Source organism: Cuculus canorus, chromosome 2 (genome assembly GCF_017976375.1).
Source record: "Cuculus canorus isolate bCucCan1 chromosome 2, bCucCan1.pri, whole genome shotgun sequence".
Lineage (NCBI taxonomy): Eukaryota > Metazoa > Chordata > Aves > Cuculiformes > Cuculidae > Cuculus > Cuculus canorus.
Window position 1 is genome coordinate 139,639,486 of NC_071402.1, and position 22,494 is coordinate 139,661,979.

The 22,494-nt window shown below is 38.9% G+C and overlaps 1 protein-coding gene across 12 annotated transcripts in view; it reads left to right on the forward strand.

The window, feature by feature from the left end:
- Positions 1-22,494, forward strand: part of CACNB2 (calcium voltage-gated channel auxiliary subunit beta 2) — a 254,983-nt gene that overhangs the window by 125,782 nt on the left and 106,707 nt on the right. Inside the window, exon 1 of one of the 12 annotated variants that reach the window (XM_054057362.1) lies at positions 899-1,167. The exons of 10 other annotated variants lie outside the window; for them this stretch is intronic. In XM_054057362.1, the coding sequence (XP_053913337.1) occupies positions 1,117-1,167 (51 nt within the window). In that variant the 5' untranslated portion in view covers positions 899-1,116. Of the gene's footprint in view, positions 1-898; positions 1,168-14,627; positions 14,930-22,494 lie in introns of those variants that run through there. One more of the 12 variants, XM_054057363.1, reaches the window with a different exon arrangement.

Consider the following 22,494-nt stretch of genomic DNA (forward strand, 5'->3'; position numbering starts at 1 on the left):
TCACTGAGCAGCTGTAACAAAAAAAAAAAATGTTTATACTTGTTGCTACCCTCAAAAGTCACTGCCTCATCATTTGTTATAAGTGGTAGCAGGAGCAGAAAGCTGCTGGCTTCTCCACAGCTCTTTCTCTGTTCATACCATTTCCTACGTGCTACTGTCTGTTCCTTACTCCTCCTTAGTACACCTCCAGGAACCTCTGAACAATACAGACATAAATCCTTCATTCTTCTTATTTACATTTAACCTATACTCGTATTTTAAGCCATTTGACCTTAATCTTGCAAACTCTTAAACTCATTAGGGCAAATAATATTATGCATGTGAGTTTTCCTGATGATTTCAGTAGACTAGCTAATGCACAGAAGTACTGCCATGCTGATGTGCCTCATGAGGTTTTTTTTAGGATGGTAGTTTTTATGAAAAAAAAACATGATTAAGGTTTATTGGAATGTATCTTCTACCATCATATATATTCTACCTTAAGTATGGTCAGGCATGATTTTCTTTTACAGGGGAGATTTCCAACTTGAACTGAGATTTCCAAGTAGAAAAATACCAGTGCTTAATATCTATGTTGAGGGGAAGTAGGAGAAAGGAGGCAAAAAATCAATATCCACAGACATCAGTAAGTCCAGTTATCCAGTACTAAGTTTAGATACTTCTCCATTATTTGTTTCTGGCTGCATATCCAGTTGTTGTACGTTAACAGGAGGCCATGTGTGCTGCAACGTGTGCATCGAGATTAATAAAATGTTATGTTACTCCAGCAATCACGCAGTCTTCATTCCTACAGCGGCTGATGTCACCAGGATCGCAGAGCCCGCCCACTCTTCCTTGGTAATTGATGGTGACGGGTTCTCCGCTGAGCTGTAACCTAACATAGGGACTGAATCAGATCAACAGCTGAGAGAAATCACCAGCAAACAGTATCGCTCTATATAGATAAAAGCTGGGCACTTTAAACCAGGCCATAGATGAAAAAATACTTCAAATAATGGCTAATGCAAGCTGATTTGCTGAAGTTTTTGTGGGTGCACTGCTTTGCGTTGGAGGTTTTGCTGCTATAAGAAGCATTGCTGCTGCTGGAAGGGCTGGCCCACTTGGAGCGAGGCTGACATGCTTGACAGACGCCTGATGTCTCCTCAAACTAAGCACATTATTCCTGGGGTAAGCATATGTTGAAGGACTGCAGGCCAGATGTTCGGGAGCCCTTTAATTTTACAATGCAATGTACAGGCTGGCTTGCAGGTTAACTTAATTAGTTAAACTGTTTCACTTTGCTCTCATCTAGACAAGCTCAAATGTTGTTGAAAAATGTGCCAGCCTTTTTGTTGAAGTCCAAATTCTACTTTTGAACTTCGTTTTTCTTATAAAAAAGTGTTAACCTGCTGTTACGTCGAAAAACTGCAAAAAAATGGAGTTGAGGGGAGGGAAAGCACTCACAGGTGGCTGTTGCTGAGAGCGCATCTGACTATAACTTTATTAAAATAGTTCAAACAAAGTAGCTTGCTGTTTGTTCCATGGTTTCCGGGATTGTGCTAAATTGCTTTCTCCTCAATACGAGAGCAATGGGTCTCTCTGCTGGCAGTTGTTTGAAGTACATTCTCTTCACAGACTTATTTTAATTTTGGTTAGGTTGTAATGTACTTGTGAGTTTTGGATTGGCAGCATTTGACCATGTACGTGTATCCTGGGGCTAGGGACTTGCACTAGCAGACATCCCACTAGAACTGTGCTTGTGAAACACACTATAAATAGATGACTTTTTATTTTTTAAAGTTATAATTCGATGTGCTTTGTTTTCTTTTTTTTATGTTGTAGAAAACAAAGTATGGAGATTAAAATAGTAAAAGTAACAGGCATAAACTTTAGCCAAATATGTGCCTTAACCTTGCTGCTTTCTATAACCTTCATGACAGATATGAAAATAGTTCCAGTGAAAGAAGTGTACCATAGGTGTGACAGTAGCTTTCCAATTTATTCAGAGAAAGCCTGGGGACGGTGTCTTGTGTAATGGCTGCTCCACAGCTTTCTTCTAGAAGGAAATCAGATTTAGATAATACCTATTCCTGGATTATTTAGCAATCTCCACATAGGAAGCCGAGTAGTTTTTCTATCCATTCTATCCTCTTCTTATAGACAACTTTTCTTTACTCAAATTAGAACTCGTATGCTTATGGGAAAAATAATGCAACAATTGTGTTGTGTGTGTGCCAATTATGAAGTGTGCCATGAAGTAGCAAGATATACAACCACTGTGTACAACTCTACTGGACTTGTTTTCAGCATAGATGTTCAGAACAGCAGAAATCAGTACTAGTGGAATCACAGAATCATTTAGGCTGGAAAAGACCCTTAAGATCACCGAGTCCAACCATAGCTTATAAGCTTTTAGTCTTTTCACATGTAATTAATATAGATAGAAGCTTAAGTCTGTAAGTTTTAATATCTATCTTTTCCAAGCAATTCTTAAGAGTTCTGATGAATTAATATGTTTTGCGGTTCTCTGGCAATCCCAATACAAATGTTATTGGGCGAAAAAATGGAGAATAACATTTTTGGTGGGAAAAAGGTTTAAAATTAAAAAAAAAAAAAATCAGCTGGAAAATATTGTTTTCCTAAAGAGAGGTTCCCTGATGTTAGAACTTAGCATAATGTCCACATTGTCATGCAACACTTGAATCTTTCTGCCTACTGGTCATTATATGCTGTCATCAAGGGGAAAGTGAATTTTATTTATCTGGGCTACGAAGTAAAATGAAGCTTCACACCATGAAGAAGTCCAAGTTCTATTTGGCATAGTCTTAGAGGTCCCAGAAGACAGAGGAAGAAGTTACTATTTGACAGGTTAAGGGGATCACAAGGAGTGGTGCAGTGGGTGTTCAGCCCTTGTGAACTGAGAAGCAGCAACAAAGCAGGATACATGAAGTGGAACACAGGCAGAAGAGATTGAGCCATGAATATTACAAGGTTTTCCGAACCCTTGGTCAACCCTTCTTTCAAAGTCATGTTCGATGAGTGTTCTTTTCATGTTTCTTCAATTTCTATCCTAGTTTCTAGATGTGTCATGAGGGAAGACAACCATTTAGCTTCGATAATGTGAATTTTGGCTGTAGTCACTTCTTGTTCAGAAGCATTTTACAGGAAGCTGTACTTGCAAATTAGCTTGGTTTTTTGTGGTACTATTTCTCAAACATTATCTAATTGAAAAAGTAATTGTTTAAATGGCTGAGAGGAAGGTAATGGGAAGATTGGGAAGGTTAAAAAAAGAGATACAGCTTGAAAATATTCTCTTTCATATTTTTTGGCATGTATAATTAAGTAAATTGACTATTGATAATTGTCTCTTACTGACAGATGTTGCATCAAAAGTGGATACAAACTGCATAATTGAACAAAAATTCAGATTACTGTTTAATGGGTACATTTTTCTGAATTGCCAAATTTCAGGATGTTCCTTGTAACAAGTTGACCCCTGAAATATTCAAATCAATTAAAATGTTACAGTAGGGTGAAATAAAGTAATCCTTATTGCATAACCACTGACACGTTTTCACCACCAACGCAGTCCTTGTGACACAGAAATTCTTCAATACAGAAGCTTTGGTAACTACCGGAAAGTGCAAGCACTTCAGGCACAGTAATTCACTACTGTAATTTTGTCCTGACCTCACCCACTACGTAAAGAAGTTGCATCCTGCCTTTTGCCAATTTATTCAGATTTCCTTCAATTTTACTTTTAGCATCAGTGGAATATGTAATTGCTGCTGCTATTTTTTATACAGTTTTCAAATTACAGTGAAAGAGCCTAGTTATTCATAAACTTGAAAGGCTGAATTCTGCTATTTTCTTCCTAGGATGGATAGTGTGGAAGTGCAGCACAAAAAGGGTATAAAAGATGGGGAGGTAAAGTGCCTTGAAACTTCCAATGCATTCAGATATCCATTTTGAAAGCTATTAAACCACTCTTTTCTTTTTTCTTTTCTTTTCTTTTCTCTTTTCTTTTCTTTTCTTTTCTTTTCTTTTCTTTTCTTTTCTTTTCTTTTCTTATTTTATTTTCCATGGGCCAAAATACAGAAAATGTTATAATTTTGAAAACAGGTTTTCTAATCACACGTGTATGTATTACTTTTTGAAGTTTTTTAATTACTGACCTCTGAAGTCTTTTGTTGTAAGTACGGTATTTCTGTGCAAATTTTTATGGGCAACTGGTGCTGCACGTGCATTGTATGAAAGCCTGTGGCTTATATCGTACTTGCAACTGCTTAATAAGAGTAACCAATGTTCTGTGAAAACGTGGTTTGAAAATTCTTTGTACTGACTGACAGACAGAATGTTTACATTGCTGCTCATACCATCTTCTTAAATTTAAACCACCTGCTGAGTATTAAATTGTATGGACAGTCTTTGTATAACGGGTCTGATTTTTTTAGGTTGATTTCCTAAGATAAGATTTATGCAATCCCACTTCCCGTCTGTTAGTTGTGCTTCTCAGTAACTTCAATTCAATGGTCAACTTAAATCAGTCTTGCAGAGGTCTCAGAAGTACCAAGTGCTGATAAAAGAACTTGTTGGGGGCTGGACAGAGCTGTTAAAACCATTTGCTTGACATACCAGTGTGTGAGAGTCAAGGCACTCTCTGGGCTCCTCTGGCGTCCATAAGATAGCATCCAGCTGGCCAATGAGTTTAACTCCAGAGTAGCTGAAACAAATGCTGCCTCTTTTTCAATGAGCAACTCATGGAAAAAGAAAGGGAGCTTGGGGAGGGAAGGGAAACCAAGGGTACAGAGCATGTGGTGTGTAGGGAAAATGAGAGAGCGCTGAAGGTATTGTGGAGGTGTGTGTGGGAAACCAGGCTTCATTACTTCTGCTGTTCACAAAACAACTTGTTTTTCTTCAGCTTGACATTAATGATACATTGCATTTTGCAGTATTTTGGTAGATGTAAATTTCTGTATTTTCCTGAGTGTTTTGGGACTGCCGAAAGAATACTGACAGATTGACAATTTAGAATATTCATCCCTTAAAAAATATTAGATTGCTATTTAATGGTATTGGTAGAATATTAGTTTCAGAAAAAAATATAATTTTAAAGCTCCATTAGCAAATCTAGGTATAAAAGCTAAATTTCCCTTCGAAAAGACTCATGCTGGTCAAAGGATGTCAGTAGAAAGACTGTCTCACAGTTGCAGTAGTTGTAATGCTAACATAGTGTCTTCTCAGTTTGACAGAGTTCTCATTCAAGTATGTATTATTGTTTCTGTTCAATTCAACATGGTGGTTATGGTAAGTATGCAGTTCAGTTGTTCAGTTCATCAGGATGGTTTCTTCAAAAATCTGTGTGACCCAGACATTCCGGGTCTTTAATTTTTTCTCTTATTAAAAGCTTTCTGATTTTGCTTATTTGTTTAAGCACTATTCAGTGACTGTTTTTTATTTGAAAGTTTCTGGTTGCTTCTTTTCATGTCACATTCACGTGTACTTTATCATGATAATAAAAATGCGTATCTTGTTTCTTAATAATGTAACAATGAAACAAGAATTTTCAAATCTTAGTATTATTTGAAAGGGTAATCTCGTCAAAGTTTGCTCTCTAGAAACCAGTAAATTAATGTGTCTAAGACACTGGAAAAAGAATGTTTGAACTTTTTAAATACTTCTTTTCAGCAATATTTCCAGTTTATCTAGGAAACAGAATCACTTTGGTATCTAACAAACAGGTTAATGCTTAATTATGTAATAGTTCCAATAGCTGATGCTACAGTAGAATGCTAGAAAAGTAATTTTCAAACTAAGCGCTTTGGTAACTTTCTGTGAAATTCAAAGTAAGTCATTGAGTTTCCCAGAACATCATGATATCTCCTGCCTGAATATTTTCTGGCTGAATATTTTCTGTGAAAAAAATGTGATCGCGCTCTGTCCCTGTGGTTTCACATGGGTCTCCCAGCTTCATTGGAATTTGTACAGACTTAAACAACGCAACTAGCACCATAATTGCAGAAGTCTTTCATTTTAGGAGAAGCTTAAGGTGTCTGAACTAAACTGCTTGAGAGAATAATTTCCTTCTTAAATTTTAAAAGCCACTTTCTGCATTGCTGCTGGTTGAGTTTAAATCCATTATTCCATTCATGTCATGCACAACATAATATACAATATAGGACAGGCAAAATTCTTGTACCTCGGAATTCAAAATACTGTATTTTTATAGGTCACTACCATATTGAGATGAATATTTATGGATTTTATCAGAATTCTTATATTATTGACTTTTTTCATCATGGTAAATCAGTTGTTTAGTAAAATTTTCGTACTTGGGAGGAGCTTCTCGGTGACTGCAGAAATCCTTACTCATCTCCCTCTAGTATCACAGATTTGAACCTGAGAAAGGTAGTTGTCAGTGATGACTGCTGAATCACACAAACAGGTTCACCTTTAGAACTCTAACCAGTATATAGCAAGTGCTGGAGTGCTTCGCTTTGAGTATCAGAGCCCTGCAGTGTCAGACAGAGAAGGCAAGCCCTTCACAGAAATGCAGTTTGAGGTGTGCTCTTTGGTTTGATGGATGAGCTTTCAGTATTGTCAGCACTGAGGAACCAGGCTGTTCAGAGCATGTTTTAATAAGCATTGATTGTGAATTGTAGCAACAGGGAAGAGAAAAATGTACCAAACAGAAAGATGTATTTCAGAAATTGCATTTTTACATCAGTCTAGGAGAATATAACCAACTGGGAAAAAATATGTGTATTTTCGATGTAGGAGAGAGACCTTTGCACCCTGCTCCAAGTATAACCATTCTTACTCTTTGCTAACAAGATTCTTTTAATTTGGGTGAGCAAGGAAGATTGACTAAAAGTATCTTACCTTTGTGCTGCGTCTCATCAGGGCAGTTCTGAAAATGTCGTTGTAACATGTTGCATTAGTTCTCTGTAAGGAACAACTGTAATTTTGCATCCCTTACACTGCAGACTACTGACTTTCACACTGCTTAGCTAACATACTGGTTCTTGTGACTGTGTTTTCACACTGCACTGATAGCTATTAGCCAGGGTTACGCATCTGGCTCCCTGCTCATTAAACTGAAGTATGTTTCTGCAGTGCCAGGGTAATGCCCATCCTCTCGGGTGAAAGAGATCATTACAACAGCACATGTGCTGCCTAAATTTCGCTTAATTCATATTCTGAGCCCTGAATCTCAAGTGATACATAGTCCCTTCTGCAGAGACAAGTTTTCCGACTTTCACCAGAACTCATTTCACTGGAGCTCATTAAATTGTACAAGCCATTCTTCACCAAAAATTGAACATAATAAAGCTTTTAGGATTGCAAAAAATGCAAGCATCAGAAATACTGGAAGTTTCAAACATAGTAAAAATGAAAAATGTGAACTGAGATTTAAAGAAGTGATGAGGCCAAAGAAACCACAGCACTTGGTGAGAATCAATAACTTAAACTGATGAAATTGTGGAATGATTACTTGTGCCAAAAATGCATAAACAGAAGCAAAGTGTTCGAAAACACTGCCTCTGGCCTTCTGCTGTGGCCCTGCTGATCAGATACACCTTCGTTTCTGAAAGGGGAACAGAATCTGAAGGTCTCAATAGTTCAAGTTTTACAAGTACTTTTATAGATATGATTTTGTGGTGTGATTGAACTTGGAACATGAGTTATTATCTTTTTTTAAAAAACCAAAACAGTTTTAAAGGACTCAGAACTCTTACTATGTGAAGTTTCAGTTAATAAGTCAATGACCCAAGTATGGGAATTGCTCAGCAACATTATCCAGAGGATTGCCTGTAACTTGAGCACAGTTTTCAGGATGTGGAGGTGGCCAAAGGTGGGCAATACCCCTAGTAGTTCTTGGTGGTTTCTGTACACAGCTACAAGCCACAGTTATCCTCAGTCAGCAGCTCTGTGAGATCAGCATCTGCCGATCATCAGGCTGCTCATGACACTTGAAACATTCCAGTGTACCCAGGAGCTGACGTGCTGAGTGTGAGTTAAGACTTTCACGGAGATTAAATCCCATTGTTTATTTAATGTAGTATTCAGTGTAGCACCATGTAGTTTATCAGCAGCGTGTAGTGGTGACATTATAGGGTTAAATTAGTAACTTTTCAATGGACAGTTGTATTTTTATAAGGAATGGTAGCCATCACAGGCTGCTTTTCCAGCTTACTGTGTTTTTCCAGCTTTGTGTAAGTTCTGTATATTTTGTTTCAAGATCTTCATGCTATCTGTGAAGATTGGTTCTATTATTGGCATGCTCAAAAACATATGCATTTCTCTTCTTGCAATTAATAAATACAACAAAATGAACTTTATCTCTGTTTTTATCTTCAGGATAGTATTTTTTTTTAAATACGATTGTAGAAGAATTTTTTTTCCAATCATTTAAACCTCTGACAAAATTTACAGCTGTTTCAGAGAATCATAAAATAGTTTGGGTTGGAAGGCACCTTAAAGATCATCGAGTACCAACCCCCCTGCCATGGGGCAGAGACACTTCCCATTGGATCAGGCTGCCCAGGGCCCCAGCCAACCTGGCCTTGAACACCTCCAGGGATGGGGTATCCACAGCTTCCCTGGGCAACCTGTGCTAACGTCTCACCACTCTCATAGTGAAGAAATTTTTCCTTATGTGTAGTCTAAATCTGCCCCTCTCCAGTTTATACCCAGAAGTGTTTATATTCAGAATTATTTGGCTTCACATTTGGCTGCCCGCAATTTGTGTGAGCATCCTAAACCAGCAACAGCATATTGAGCACTGGACTTGTTCTTTCTCTATGTATCCCCATTCTTTGTGCTTCACTGCTTCAAGCTTGAAGAAGGCAATATTCCCCCCGAATCTGCATTACATTTAAAAAAAACCTAAAAAATCTTGCCCCCTCACATGACAACAATCAACTGTGGGCGGATCTTCCAGCTCTGTAGTATTTATCGCATGTGTCCAATATCTGACAGTTGGATAACAGATATTTATCCAACAGTTATTTGTATGTATGCATGGTTTCAAACTTTTGCGATGTTCCTGACAATCATTGTGAGTTGCGTTAAATGTTTGAACATCTGACTGCAAGAAGAATGGCATCTTGTTATTTCTGTGACTCTCTGAGAACATACTCATGTTATCTTTCAGTGCAGGAGGAGATAGAATGTGCCCCTAATGTATGTATGTTTGCAAGTTGAGAAGTTTAGTCTGCTCTTAATGTTATCACTGCTGTATCCTGAAATAGAAAACTGCAGGCAGATTGGATTGTGTTGGAGAATGGTAACCATAATAACCAATAACAATCTGCAAATGATAAGCAGCTTTAGTGTTTAAAAATAAAATTTAAATAGCATTCCAATAGTTCCATGGACATACTTTCAGATTTTACTTTATTATTGATTAATTTTAAGCTTGTTTTTGAAATTTAAGAATTGACATTGATCTTAAGGAAGTGTTTAATTATTGCATTTTGAATTAGTGGGCATTGGATTATTATATAACTAAATCAAATCTCATAGAACAAAATGTTACTTATCAACCCTCTTACAGATATACACCATTTTTAAAGGAGAATTACAAACATGCTACATGATGTATGGAATTTTACATAAGGAGGCGGACTTTGATTTTATGGCTTGATGTAATGCAAATACATTCACAAAAGAAATATAAAATCTGCTGAAGATGAACACAGATGATCTTGATAGTTTGGAATCTGCACTGTGTTCTGGGATGCTTCCCAACACTTCTGCTGATGTGAAAACTAAAAGCAAACAAATAAACAAAAAAAAAAAAAAACCCTTTAACTTGACCCAAACCAGGCTCCTTTGGGGAGTGCTTTAAAAATTAGTGCATTCAAAAGAAGTGAAGGTTTGGGCTTCAGATTCTTCCTGTAGCTCCTCCAGGGCAATTAACACTCCGTGAAGTATCAGAGAGTCACGGTTTATTCTGCTGTTGAGTGCAGTGCCCACAGTTATCCTGACCACTATGGAGACCTAAACTTCATAGGAAAAAATTAAAAACAAAAATAAAAAATAAAAAAATAAAATCAGTAGCTAGTCAAAATTTTCCTATATAAGTAACACTGTTAAGCAACTATTTAGTACTGGTGTGGGATAGAATAGTTTGGACTGTAGGTAGTTAAAGATAAACAGCTCTTGCTCTTTGGTTCCATGTGTGAAGGGGGACAAGTTCTTTATAGTTTTCTGCAACACGTAAATGAAAAAAGAAAATAGAGGCATTGCCGAAGTTCCCTTAAAAATTAAACACTTGTGTTTGTAAGAGACAATTCTTATTGCTAGCTCTGCAAAAGAGAGTTACAAGCTGTTGACATTCTTCGCTGCAATTTTAATTTGTATCTGAATTAGGTAAGAGTGAGTCAATTGCTTTCCATTAGAGTTACTGAAGATAAAAAATGTTGTTACTATTGGATGCAAGTTGAAAGATTCTTGTTTATCCAGGAAGGTCTGTTTAGACTATTAACCTTGACAACCATGTCAGCAGTTTTCCCTGTTTTCCCAAAGGCACTATGTTAAAGTAGTATGATATACAAAGTTATTTATAGTGTAGGCAATTCATAGCTATGCTTAAAAGACATGGGTCAGAGTTTAAATACCAGAGTTAAATGTTATCCTCCTAGACAATTTGAAAAGTCATTATGCTTAATCTTTGAAAACAAAATGGAGACAGCATCACTGAAATATCAAAGTGAATCTGGTATTTTTTATATGAATTGGTTATCGTTTCACAGAGTGGTTGGGGTAAGAAGGCACCTCTGGAACTAGTCCAGTCACCGGCTTGGAGAAGGGCTGCCTAAAGCCAGTTGCCCAGGGCTTTGTTCAGACAGCTTTTGAATACCTTTGAGGATGGAGGCTCCACAGTCTTTCTGGGCAATCCTTTCCAGTACTTAGTCACCCTCACAGTAAACTAAAAAAAAAACCCGACAAAACAAAATGAAACAAAACACCACTACCAAAACCCCCTTATGTTTACATGGAATTTTGTATATTTCAATCAGTGCTCACTGCTGCTTGCATTTTCACTCAGAGCTGCTGAGAAGAGTCTGGCTCTGTCTTCTTTACTCCTGCCATCAGGTATCATACACGTTAATTTTTACGAAAGGAACAAAATTTCTGGAAACAATGAGAGTAAACATAGTCCACACATATTGACACACCTGTATTTGCACCTGCTTTCCTCTGTTAACAGGTGTTTAATATTGCTGTTGCTCTCCTGGATTCTACAGATGAGTAAGAGCTATTCCAAAAGTACTTGCGTAGAACAGAAAGCTAAAGAAGTGATTTCTTTTATCCTTGTAATTTACTTATCATTTTAGACTATAGTCTTGATTCTCACAGTCAGGCTTCCAGGAAGTTTGTTTTTCTTTAGCCTGAAGAATGGTTCTTAAGGCCCGATCTTCATCAAGTGGGTTTGTGTACCTGTGTAGCTCTTTGTCATACATCTTCAAACACGTCGTACTAGAAAGTACTAGCAGAGGAGAGGAACAGTGCTGCCCTTAGCTTTGTTTCTACCTTCTATTTGCTTCTATACCTTCTATTTTTATGGAGTCATTGCTGTGGATTTAACACTTTCTGCCTTTATCTCTGTCCCATTGCCTTCCTGAATTTTATCTCTTGCTGAAGTCTCCACCGTACAGGTCTTTCAGTAGCCCTTATTTGCTTGATCAGACAGTTCTGCCCAGGCATCCCATCTTGGCATCTTTGCCCTGCTTCTCACCATGCTTACCTCCTAGCTTTAAGCTAGTCAAGAAGCCAGCTGTCCCTGTGCAGCCCTTTCCAAATACTATTGTGTTCCTTGCCTACCATGAACATTCTTTTTGCCTGATCTTAATTCATGTCTCTGGCCTGGTTTATAGCATTTCTTCCCTGTAGGTCAAACTGCTTTCTTCCTTGTTCTGCACTCTGGTTTCCTGTGCTTCCCATTCCCACTACCTCTCTACCTGCATCGCTGCCAGATTCCTCTTTCCAACCTACTTCTCTCTTTCCCATTTCTACTTCTGTGTTCACTCTTTCTATGTGAGTTATGAGATTCTTGTCTGTACTGCCTCGCTGCGAGGGTCAGCAGCAGTGAGACACTGTCTGCTCTGCACTGGCCAGTCACACACCTCACTGAGCCAGTGAGGGAAGGAGGCACGCTGAAAGCCCAGTGCTGTCACTTAGCTGGGAGTGGAGCATAGGTCATCCAGAAGTGCTGTGCTAAGTTTAAATGCCTTTAGTGGGGGTGGCATTTTTGCAGACTTTAACTCTTGAACCATATAAAAGCTATATAAAAATTTGCCCTGAGATAGTCTTGGGTACCTGTCATGATGTTTCAGTTCAAGAGAGCAATGAGCAATTCAGCTTATTTACCATCCAAGCTGCCAGACTCTGGCTGCTTGTACTGTCTGTAGTGAGAATTATTTGTGACATGCAAGTCACTTATGGTGACAATCTGAATAATGCCCTAAGTCTCTCTTGAGTATATGTGAACTGCAGTCCTCCCTGATTTCATATTCATGCCTGAAGTACAGAAGCCAATGAAACTATTTTTTAAAAAAAAATCACCGTATTTTTTTTTATACATAGAAAGCAATATGTTTTCCTTATTCTCAATGGTAGGAGCAGTTGCCACATTGCTGCTGGTTTGTTGGGGTTTTTTTTTCTCCAAATTTAGTCCAAGTTTAGCAATCAAGCTATGTCACCCAAATTTCAGTTGTAAGAGCTGTATCAGACAAGCAAGGTAATGGGTGATGACACTAGCTTTGCCTGCTGTTCACAGGTGTGGTTTCACGCTAAAAAAGCTGTGCAGTAAAGCTTAGACAACTACATTAAAATTATTAAGTGTGTGTAACCACATTCATTCAGTATCAATAGTGGCAAACAACTTGGACAAGTGACTATTACATTCCACTAGTGGTGTCTTTTGTCTGTTATTTAGCTCTATGCAGGAATGGTGCATGTTTTATTTATTTTCCGGGAACACAATATTATGATATTACTTGAAGCGTAATTTGCAATTGATGTAACGTGAAGTGACCAGTTTCACTGACAGATTAAACTACCGCTATTTTGTAAACACATAGTTGGAAGTAAAATTAATGTCTTCTGATTTCTAATTTGCTCTTTCCAAGAGTATGTAGCTTGGTTTTGACTCTGCTTTTGAATACACACAAGAACTTAAAAAATCCAAACTCATGAGTCACAGCACATGCAGTCAAAAGAGGACTAAAGGTCTGTTTTGACAGAGAAGGCAGATTGAGAGAAGAATATCCTATTAACTCATGTAAAGAAACTGAGGTAGTCAAGACAAGATGTATTTAAGATAAGCGGGTGTGAGATGCGGGGAGGAACCGGGAGGATGTTTACAGTGTATTTGAACTGCTTTATTTGCTATTTTTGTTTGAGAAAAGGTCCTCTTTGTGGAAGAGAAGGAAATTGAATAGCAGAAACTGTTTTTCAGGGCTGTACGTGTTCATGGTATCATGTAATGCTAAGTAAGTTCTGTATATTATATTAACAATATTGTAGCTCTAAATGGGCAAGTATACACCCACAGATTTTGTCCTTCAGACATTACATACTCCATAATTTTTCCTAGAGCTTATGTATAGTTCTGATTATGGTATATAGTGATAGCAGCAATATGAAAAATAAGGTATTTAGAGGACTGAGCAGAGCGGAGATGGGTTTCCTAGTGCTGCTTTAAAGATGTTAAGATCAGGGTTGTATTACTGCATGCCAGCTGGTGGCATCTTCCCCAATTGTGAAGGACAGCCTTTTCCAAAGGGCAGTATTCCTGTATGCTTGGCTTGCATACTATATTCCTAAACCATCTTTCATTATATTTATTTTTAAAGCTTTGCTTTAATATTCGATTGGGAATGCTGCTGGTGAATCAGTCTCCGAAGTCTTTTAACCTTCAGCACTCCATCCTGCTCTTTAGCTGCTTTTCCGCTTTCCTGCTTGCTCTAACCTGGAGTGGAAGGTGGCCGGGAGCGAGGCAGGGCATCACTCTTGTGTCACAGCCTGGTACCGGAGGCCGGATCAGCTTCCCACGCTGCGGAGGGAGCGGGTATAACTTTCCTGTTACCCGAGTGTGATGATGTTATAAAGTTTCACCGTGTTTTGCCAGCAGAGCAGTCCGAGATTAAAAAGCAGAAGGGAGCAATGGGGTGAGTGAAACATTGCAATGCAAAACTGTCCTCGAACGACTTTTATTCTTTTAGGAGAGATATACAGGGAGATAGCTCCACGGGTTCCTGCGGAACAATCAGAGGAGCGAGGGGTAGACTTAGAGGAGCTGGGGGCAATCCAGATTGTGAACTGCTGTTTCTGAGCTCCCGCAAATCGAACGAGTTGTGTTTACTCGCATCGAGCGCTTCACCCGAGCGCAGCGTCTGCTGCCTCTGCCCCCCGGTCAGGAGCGCACCCGGGCGCCCTCCCCACTCCACAAACGCCACTCCTGCCGTCTTCCCGGGCTCTCCCACCCCAAGCCTCGAGTCATCGGGCTCCCGCTCGCTTTTCCCCGACCCCGCTTTTCCCCGCAGCCAATCAGGGCAGCGCCAGCGACGTGTGCCGAGGGGCAGGAGCCGGAGCGAGCGCCCGGCCCCGCTCGGCGCTGACAGCCCCGCTCCGGCTGCGGCTGCGGCTGCGGCTCCTGCCGCCGCTGCTTCTCTCCCCGCGCATTTTTCTCTTCGGTTCCTCGGCCCCTCGGAGCAAAACGGTTTGGTTTCGTGCCTGAGAGCGGTACTTCCAGTGTAGTTTGAGCGTGGGAAACGAGCTCCGGGACTGCATCGCAGCTGTAGAGCCTTCCGGGCTGCAACACAGAAGTTGAAGATGCAGTTGGAGATCCCACTTTAGGGGTTTGGGAAGCTCTGGACGTCTGCTGTCAGGCCGTGGAGGTGCAGCTATGTACCTTTTTGGCAGTGAGGATTACGATGTGGTAAGACCTAAACCAACGATTTAAAAAAACCAAAACAACTCTTTACTTTTAAATGTTTCCCGTCCGTGAGAGTTTACTGGGCAGCGCTGAATGCCTGTCAGTGCTGGGATTTCACTAATTGGACTTTAGCACTCACCAAGTCTATTGCTTTAAAAAAATGACAATTTTCTGCCAGTTCTTCAAGAAGTGAGATACTATTTGTCAGATAAAATTGACTTTACTTTCCTTGTCATGTTTATTGCATTGCAGTTATATTGAAAATATTCAAGTACTGAATGTTATGAGGCAATTCAGACTTTGGGTTAAGCAAAACCATGCTTTTAAATAATGCAGAATTTGTATCATAGTGGGTAATGGAGATAGAGTAGCTTACAGAACTGCCCTCAATCGTATGATTGTGTGGAAGATGCCAAACTATTTCTTTTGTACAGTGCAAAACATGTCATTGTAATGTAATGTAATGTCCATCAAAAAAACTAGCTTTAAAAAAAAAAAAGCTCCAAACACATCCACATCAAGATCTGACACTCTTCACTTCAGGAACTTGTGTAAAACAACATCTGAAATAAGTCGATGATGTAAGAGAATAGGAGAAGAAAAGCACTAACAGCTCTGCATTGTTGCATGTCTTTAGTAGCTGACATAAAAGTTTTACACCCTGAGGCTCCTGTGCTACATTGTAAGCAAAATGGATGGATTCTTCCACCCACACACCACTTGTGACCAGACCTGAGGAGCTTTGGGGAAAAATAACCAAACCAAACAATGTGCATAAACCCTGCTATAGGACATTAAAATAAATTTCTCATGTTAAAAAGCCATACATTCTTTGCATATAACTGCCAATTACAAATGTTTTGTTTTGATTATTCAAGTTACTCTTTGAAGTATGAAGGCTCCTTTTAAGGAAGCCTGTGAATTAATTTAGTTATTTTGGATCTCCCCCCACCTTTTTTTTTTTTTAAATTCTGTAATGTTATGTTTTTTAATTCCAGTTGTGTTTTTTTACATACAGGAAACGTAGAAGACATTGTTGAAGAAAATAATTCAAACACAGCTGTCTGCACATTGAACTCATTTGTGTGTGCGACTCACACAAACTTTCACAAATCAAGCAAGGCAACTGAACTTATTTTTTCCAGAGCAGCAAACAGCATGGTGTTGCAGTATTTATGCTATAAATTGATTACTTGTTTATAAAAATTGACAAGTAAAAGGAAGTTGCCAACTTTAAAGCTTTTAACTGGCTGATTTCTTTTTTTAACCCATTACAGCTTTGTAGATACGTAAAGGGTTGCAAATCTTCCAACAGATATTTCCCAGTCTCTAAGTTCCATTGTACCCTTTGTATTTACTTACTGATTTGTACAGAAAATGAAGCTTTAGATCTGAGATTTTAAAGTCCCTTGAAAATATCCTTGATGACTGTGTTGGGGTTTTGGACTCCACCGTGTCTCTCAATTTCTTTTCCTGATGCTCTTTCAACTATTAAAAAAGTATTGTAGTATTCTGTGTCACAGAAAGTAGTTTAAAATGGCTTTCTCACGCAGGTGGGACATCTCATTCCAGTCCCTTTTCTATGAAATAGTTAAGCAAAGTGGAACAGCATCAACAGAAAAATTTAAGAAGTCCATCATGAATTGTATGGGTTTGGAGTTATTAATTGTCTTTTTTTTTTTTTCTTGATATCTCTAGATGTCCCTGAAACTGAAGTTAATGAACTGCTTAAACAAAATGTTTCATGAAGTCCAAGTTGTTTTTTTTTCTTCTTAGTTTTTCTTTAAGACAGTTCAGGATAAAATATGGATGCACTTTTTTGGTGTTTTTTTGGCAGCCAGACTTACCAAGATATTTGCTTTGCTCAGTGCTAAGTAAAATAGAATAAATGACATGTATAAAGCTTGAAGAACAGTTTTATTGTTCAGTAAAAGCTAGAATCGATGTAAAACTTCTATTTGTACAGAACTGTAGTCCATGAAGCCATATGCTCTGCACTGTGGAAAAGGCATTTGTTTTATCTTCCCACACAAACAATTGCTTGTGAGTCACTGAAGGACAAGTGAGCGAAAAGAGTGACGGTGAAGAATCACAGGATGTAATTTAAAGTTCATTATTAATTACAAACAATTTAAAATAAATTTGAGACATTCTAGCTATGCATATAAAATTTGATTTTTATCCTAGAGTGAAGATTATTGATAAAATGAAATATGGAATGATTAAAACCATTTCTTAGAGGAATTCAATAAAACCCTCTTTTAAAACCCAACCCTTCAGGATAGTAAAAGAGAAATAGAACTTTTCTGTTGTTATTGTATGCATTTCATATGCACACATATATGTCCAAATGAACACACACACACACACACACACACACACACACACGCGCTTGAGAAACATGAGCATCTGAAGCAGTATTCAAACTTAGTTAAATTTATTAGCACAATACCACAAACTGGTACAACCAGCTTTTGCATATGATGTCCTCTTTTGCTTTCTTTTTTATTCCTGTAAATAGACAAACTTGAGTTATTAGCTTATTTTGAGGGCATAATAAGCCTAGATATCTGACAGCACTGATAATCAAATTTTATATCATCTCCCACAAACCCTATCTAAACAAAGATAATGTTGCTTAAGGATCAGATATCAAAAGATAATGCAGATGTTTATGACCACCAAAAAAGTATAATTTCCTGACAGTGAAAAATGCTATATTTTTTAAATAATTAACAAAACCGTGTAGCTGTGGTCCTCGTCTCTTTGAATGAATTTTTGCATAAATGTTCTTATTTGGGATATTGAGTGTCTTTGACATTGCGTTTTAGCACTTTAGGCAGATGATTATTAATCATTAAGAACTTGTACAATAAACACGTGGTATCTTTTGTGATCTTTTGAGGCATTTGTTCATGTCATATACCTTCAAATGTAGAGGTGTTTGAGTATAGTAAGCAATTTGATTTCATTAATACAGGAAACTATAAAAATCTATAGGCAAAGCAGTCTCGGTTGTGGCTATAACTTGTTTTATAGGGATTTTTCTGTTTGTTTGCAAAATATATCTGAGAAGAAACCAAAATCGGAATAGTTCACCAAAAACAGAGTGGAAAGTAGGAGCTCCTTTACCAAGCTGCCTGGTAAATCATATTCTGCATTAACTTCTTAAAGCAAAAGCATCTAAAACTTACTTCCAATAGGGATGATGGAAATCTAGGGTAGTGTGTGCTTGTTTGGAGGCCTGCCTGGCTCTCCTGTGTCCCTAGGCTATGCTTGGCCCAGCAGAGCATTTCCTGTAGCTACAGATCCTTTGCTCTTGCTCCCTCAGGTAAGCATTTCCCAGACTGTGGGCACCAGGCATCTCCAGTCTCATCCCACCACTGCCTATTCATGGGGTCCTGAATGTTGGTATGCAGGCCAGGGCTGACTGCACCAACTCATATCTAATCGGGCACAGGACATCTCTCCTTCCCAACAGTCTTTTCCAGTAGAAGCTTTGGGGTCTGTTGTAGTAAGACGATCAGACATTGCAATGGTAAGTGTAGGATTAATTAGGATTTCTTTTGAGAACAACCTAATTCTTGGAAAGCCATTTTCTAGCAGAGTAATTCAGAGGCAGGGAGGAGTTTTCTTGATAATTGGTCATTTAAGGAAAATCACTGGATTTCCTTCACTCTATTTGCAGTCAAGTACCTGGTTTTAACTTTCTTAAGAAACTCAAAACTTGACTGTTTTTCTCTTCATAGATTTGATTCTTTGAAAATATCCTTACTAAGAATGGAAAGCCTTATAAAAACTGCCGTGATTTGATTGTGATGTCCAGAGCAAATATTTTGGTTGCCTTGGAAATCCATCATTTGTCACTTGAGTTCTCCAGGGCAAAGTTTTTAAGTTGTCTATTTAAATTAAATCTTCACTTCCCTGGAGTTTGCCTGTGTCCTCTTGCAGGACGGAGCACTTCTTATGGAATATTAAGCATGATGTTGATAGATGCCAGTTACACTTACAGCTCCTGCAGGGTAGAATTATCATCTAAAAAGTATGAAAATCTGTCTGCTAAATTTCTAAAAGAGTGAAAGATCTTGAAGCAATCAAATGACATTCAGGTTTGAGAAAAGCTATGTTTTGAGTGCTATTCCTGTATCAGTCAGACGCTGATTCCATTTGCAGCAAGCATACTGCTGACAGGGCTAATTTTGCTGTGAGAAGGGAAAACCCCACTTATTTTACTAGTGTGCTATTGAAGTACTAGAAATCAGTGGGGAGAACACATTGATGTGTTTCCAATATTTATTCTGAGTCATCACTACTTACCTTATTTCATAAACTGAGGAAAGGGAGAAAAGATAATAAGGATTTTCTTTAAGATTGGAGAAACTCACATGTAACTGTTTAGCAACATTGTTTTCATCATTCTGTGGATTAACACAGGAACTTGTCTCAAATTCATTAATCAGGATTGCTTCTTTGGGATCCTACTCACTCGAATTGTGCTTTTCTTATTGCAAGCACATTTCCTGTGGCAGAACACTGCAACATTTTAACCCCAAGATTTTGTAATGACTTTTCCTTGCTCATCTTAGTTAGACCTAAGACAACAAAATCTGATGCTATGATGAATAAGTTGTGTGGCATATGTGAGTGTAACTTGAAGTGCAAACTTGAAAGGTAGGAAAATTAAATTTAGCCTCTGAGATTTGCTTCAGAGTCATGAGTCCATCTTTGGACAAATCATTTTGATTATTTGACTTTAAATTTTAAGTGATACTTGGTTTTCAGGCTGGTTAGTTGCTTTAAAAATAGCTTCTTTACACATAACAGATGCTAGTATTTGATTAATTTTCAGCTGCAAATGTTGCACACGTGTACTAGGAATGGACTTATTCATGCCTAAAACGGGGTGTTCAGTGAGAAGAGCTCTAAGTGAAAGACAGATGTGCTTACATCCACAGCTGGATGTGGGTTTGTGAAAGTCACCCTTAGCAAGCCTTTACCCATGGATTCTCTGCAGCAGCTAAAGTGTAGAAGCGATACAGTTTTTCTTTTCAATATTGGAAAAATTAGGGTCATACTGTGTGGCATCATTCCCCCTTACTATGTGTTTTAAGGATTGCATATGAGGTTTGGGATTTCCCCAGGGGAAGCCTAGGAGAGTTGCCGGCTTAGATCATGTAGCAGAATGGCTCCTGAAGTAGTTTCAGTTTAGGATAGGGAAACACTAGAGAGGAAAACCTTGTGCAATTGTAGTGCCTATACTTTCTTCCCCAGAGTAAAACAAACGTTTACTTAAACCTCCTGTAGTGTGTGCAAAATAGATTGTTTAATAATTGTGTAACTGTTTGTCCTTCATATATCTTGCTTTTCCTTGTCTTCTTTACTTAACTTGAATTTCACTGACTGAGGATAGAGCCTTTTTGTTTACTGACAATATACTGAAGGGATTTATACTATGTCTGGCCTTCCCCTACCTCTGTCCCCACTATCCAACACACAAACAGGCAAGAAAAAGGTGGGGAGCTCTGTGGAGGCTGTAGGTGGCACGATGAGCTGTAAGTCCTGTTACGTATGTGAGTCAATGAACTACAGATCAGCTGTCCCTCATGTAAAGTGCAACATATCTATTTCATAACTTAGTGTCTTAGAGTATATGAAGCTCTCAGAGACCAAAGACAGTGTTCCCCTCTCAGGAATTAACTTTTAGAAATAGATATTTCTGACAGCAAATATGAGGCAAAGTAATAACTATCAGTAACCTGGATCCTTTAATATTGGTTTTGTGCCAAGTGGTGTCGGAAGGTAATGGAGGAAGGGAATGAGCATACTTCTTACCATGAAAGCAGGTCATGGTTAGTGTAACTGTCTGAGAAGCAGTTTTGTACTTGAAGCGTGCACAAGAGGGAGCCCTGTGAAGTGAGCAAAGATCAAATGGTTCCTAGCATTTAGAAACCATCCAAACTGACCTACAGGTGACGAAATAGCAAGGGAAAACTCTTTTGTTTATGGAGTAGAGTGGAAGAGAGGTGGAAATTGGCCTGGGTTGGCACAACCAGTGCAGTTCACCGCACAAATGTGAAGAAAAAAAACTGAAATCAAAGTATTTACAAATGACATTCGTAGGTGGTGTGGGTTGGCAGCCTTGTGAATGCTTTACACAGGAATATAGAATGGTTGGAAGAGGTTGGAAGGCACCTCTGGAAGTCATAGAATCATAGAATCATAGAATGAGCTGGGCTGGAGGGACCTCAAAGATCATCTAGTTCCAGTCTCCCTGCTATGGACAGGGACACCTTCCACTAGATCAGGTTGTTCAATGTCACATTCAACCTGTCCTGGAATACCTCCAAGGATGGGACATCCACAACTTGTCTGGGCAACCTGTTCCAGAGCCTCATCATCCTCACAGTAAAAAATTTCTTCCATATCTAATGTAAATCTACCTTCTTTCGGTTTAAAACTGTCCCATGTCCTATCACTACACTCCATGATGAAGAGCTACTCCCCATCTTTTCTATACACACCCTTTAAGTACTGGAAGGCTGGTATAAGGTCTCCCTGGAGCCTTCTCTTCTTCAGGTTGAAGAACGCCCACTGTCTTAGCCTGTCCTCGCATAGGAGATGCTCCAGCCCTCTGGTCATATTTGTAGCCCTCCTCTGGACTCACTGTAACAGATTCATGTCCTTTCTGTGCTGAGAACTCCGAAATTGAATGCAGTACTTGTCTAGTCATTTGGTCCAACCCTCCTGCTCAGGCAGATCCTCCTAAAGCCAGTTTTCCAGACCATGTCTAAAGAGATTTTGAGTATCTTCCAGGATAGAAGAAACTCCACCACCTCCCTGGGAGACCTATGCCAGTGCTTGGTCACCCTTACAGTGAAAAAGCCTTTCCTGATGTTCAGAGGGAACCTCCTGTGTTTCAGTGTGTACTCACTGCCTCTGGTCCTGTCACTGGGAACCACTGGGAGAGCCTGGTTCTGTCCTTTTTCACCCTCCCTTCAGATTCTTATAAACACTAAAAAATCTCCCCAAGCCTTCTCTTCTCTAGGGTGAACAGTCCTAGCTCTTTCGGCCTTCCTTCATGTAAGAGATGCTCCAGACCCTTCGTCATCTTTGTGGCCTTTCATTGGACTTTCTCAAGTATGTCCATGTCTCTCTTTTACTGAGGAGTCTGGAGCTGGACACACTATTGCAGATATGGCCTCACCAGTTCGAAGTGTTCTGTTTGTGTGTTTTTATCCTAGCTCCCTCCTTTGCTTCTCACCGTGATCTTGCAGCTCATAGTGCATGCTGGTGGAAAAAAAACAAAGGGTGGACATGAGTGATGAAACCTGTCTCCTCTGAAACCTGCCCTCCTCTGAGCTGCTTGAGGTAGCTGTACCTTTTGGCTTCTTTTCCACTTGTGAAGTACCAGTGGGAAGAAGGGAAGGAAGTCTTACTCAGGATCTGGGAATAGCTGGCCTAATTGTGTCGATAACACCAAGTCCTCATGAAATCTTTAAATTGCTTGGTCTTGCTTTCAGTTTTTTCTACCTGAAGGTGATAAAAATGATAATGCTACCTACTTCCTG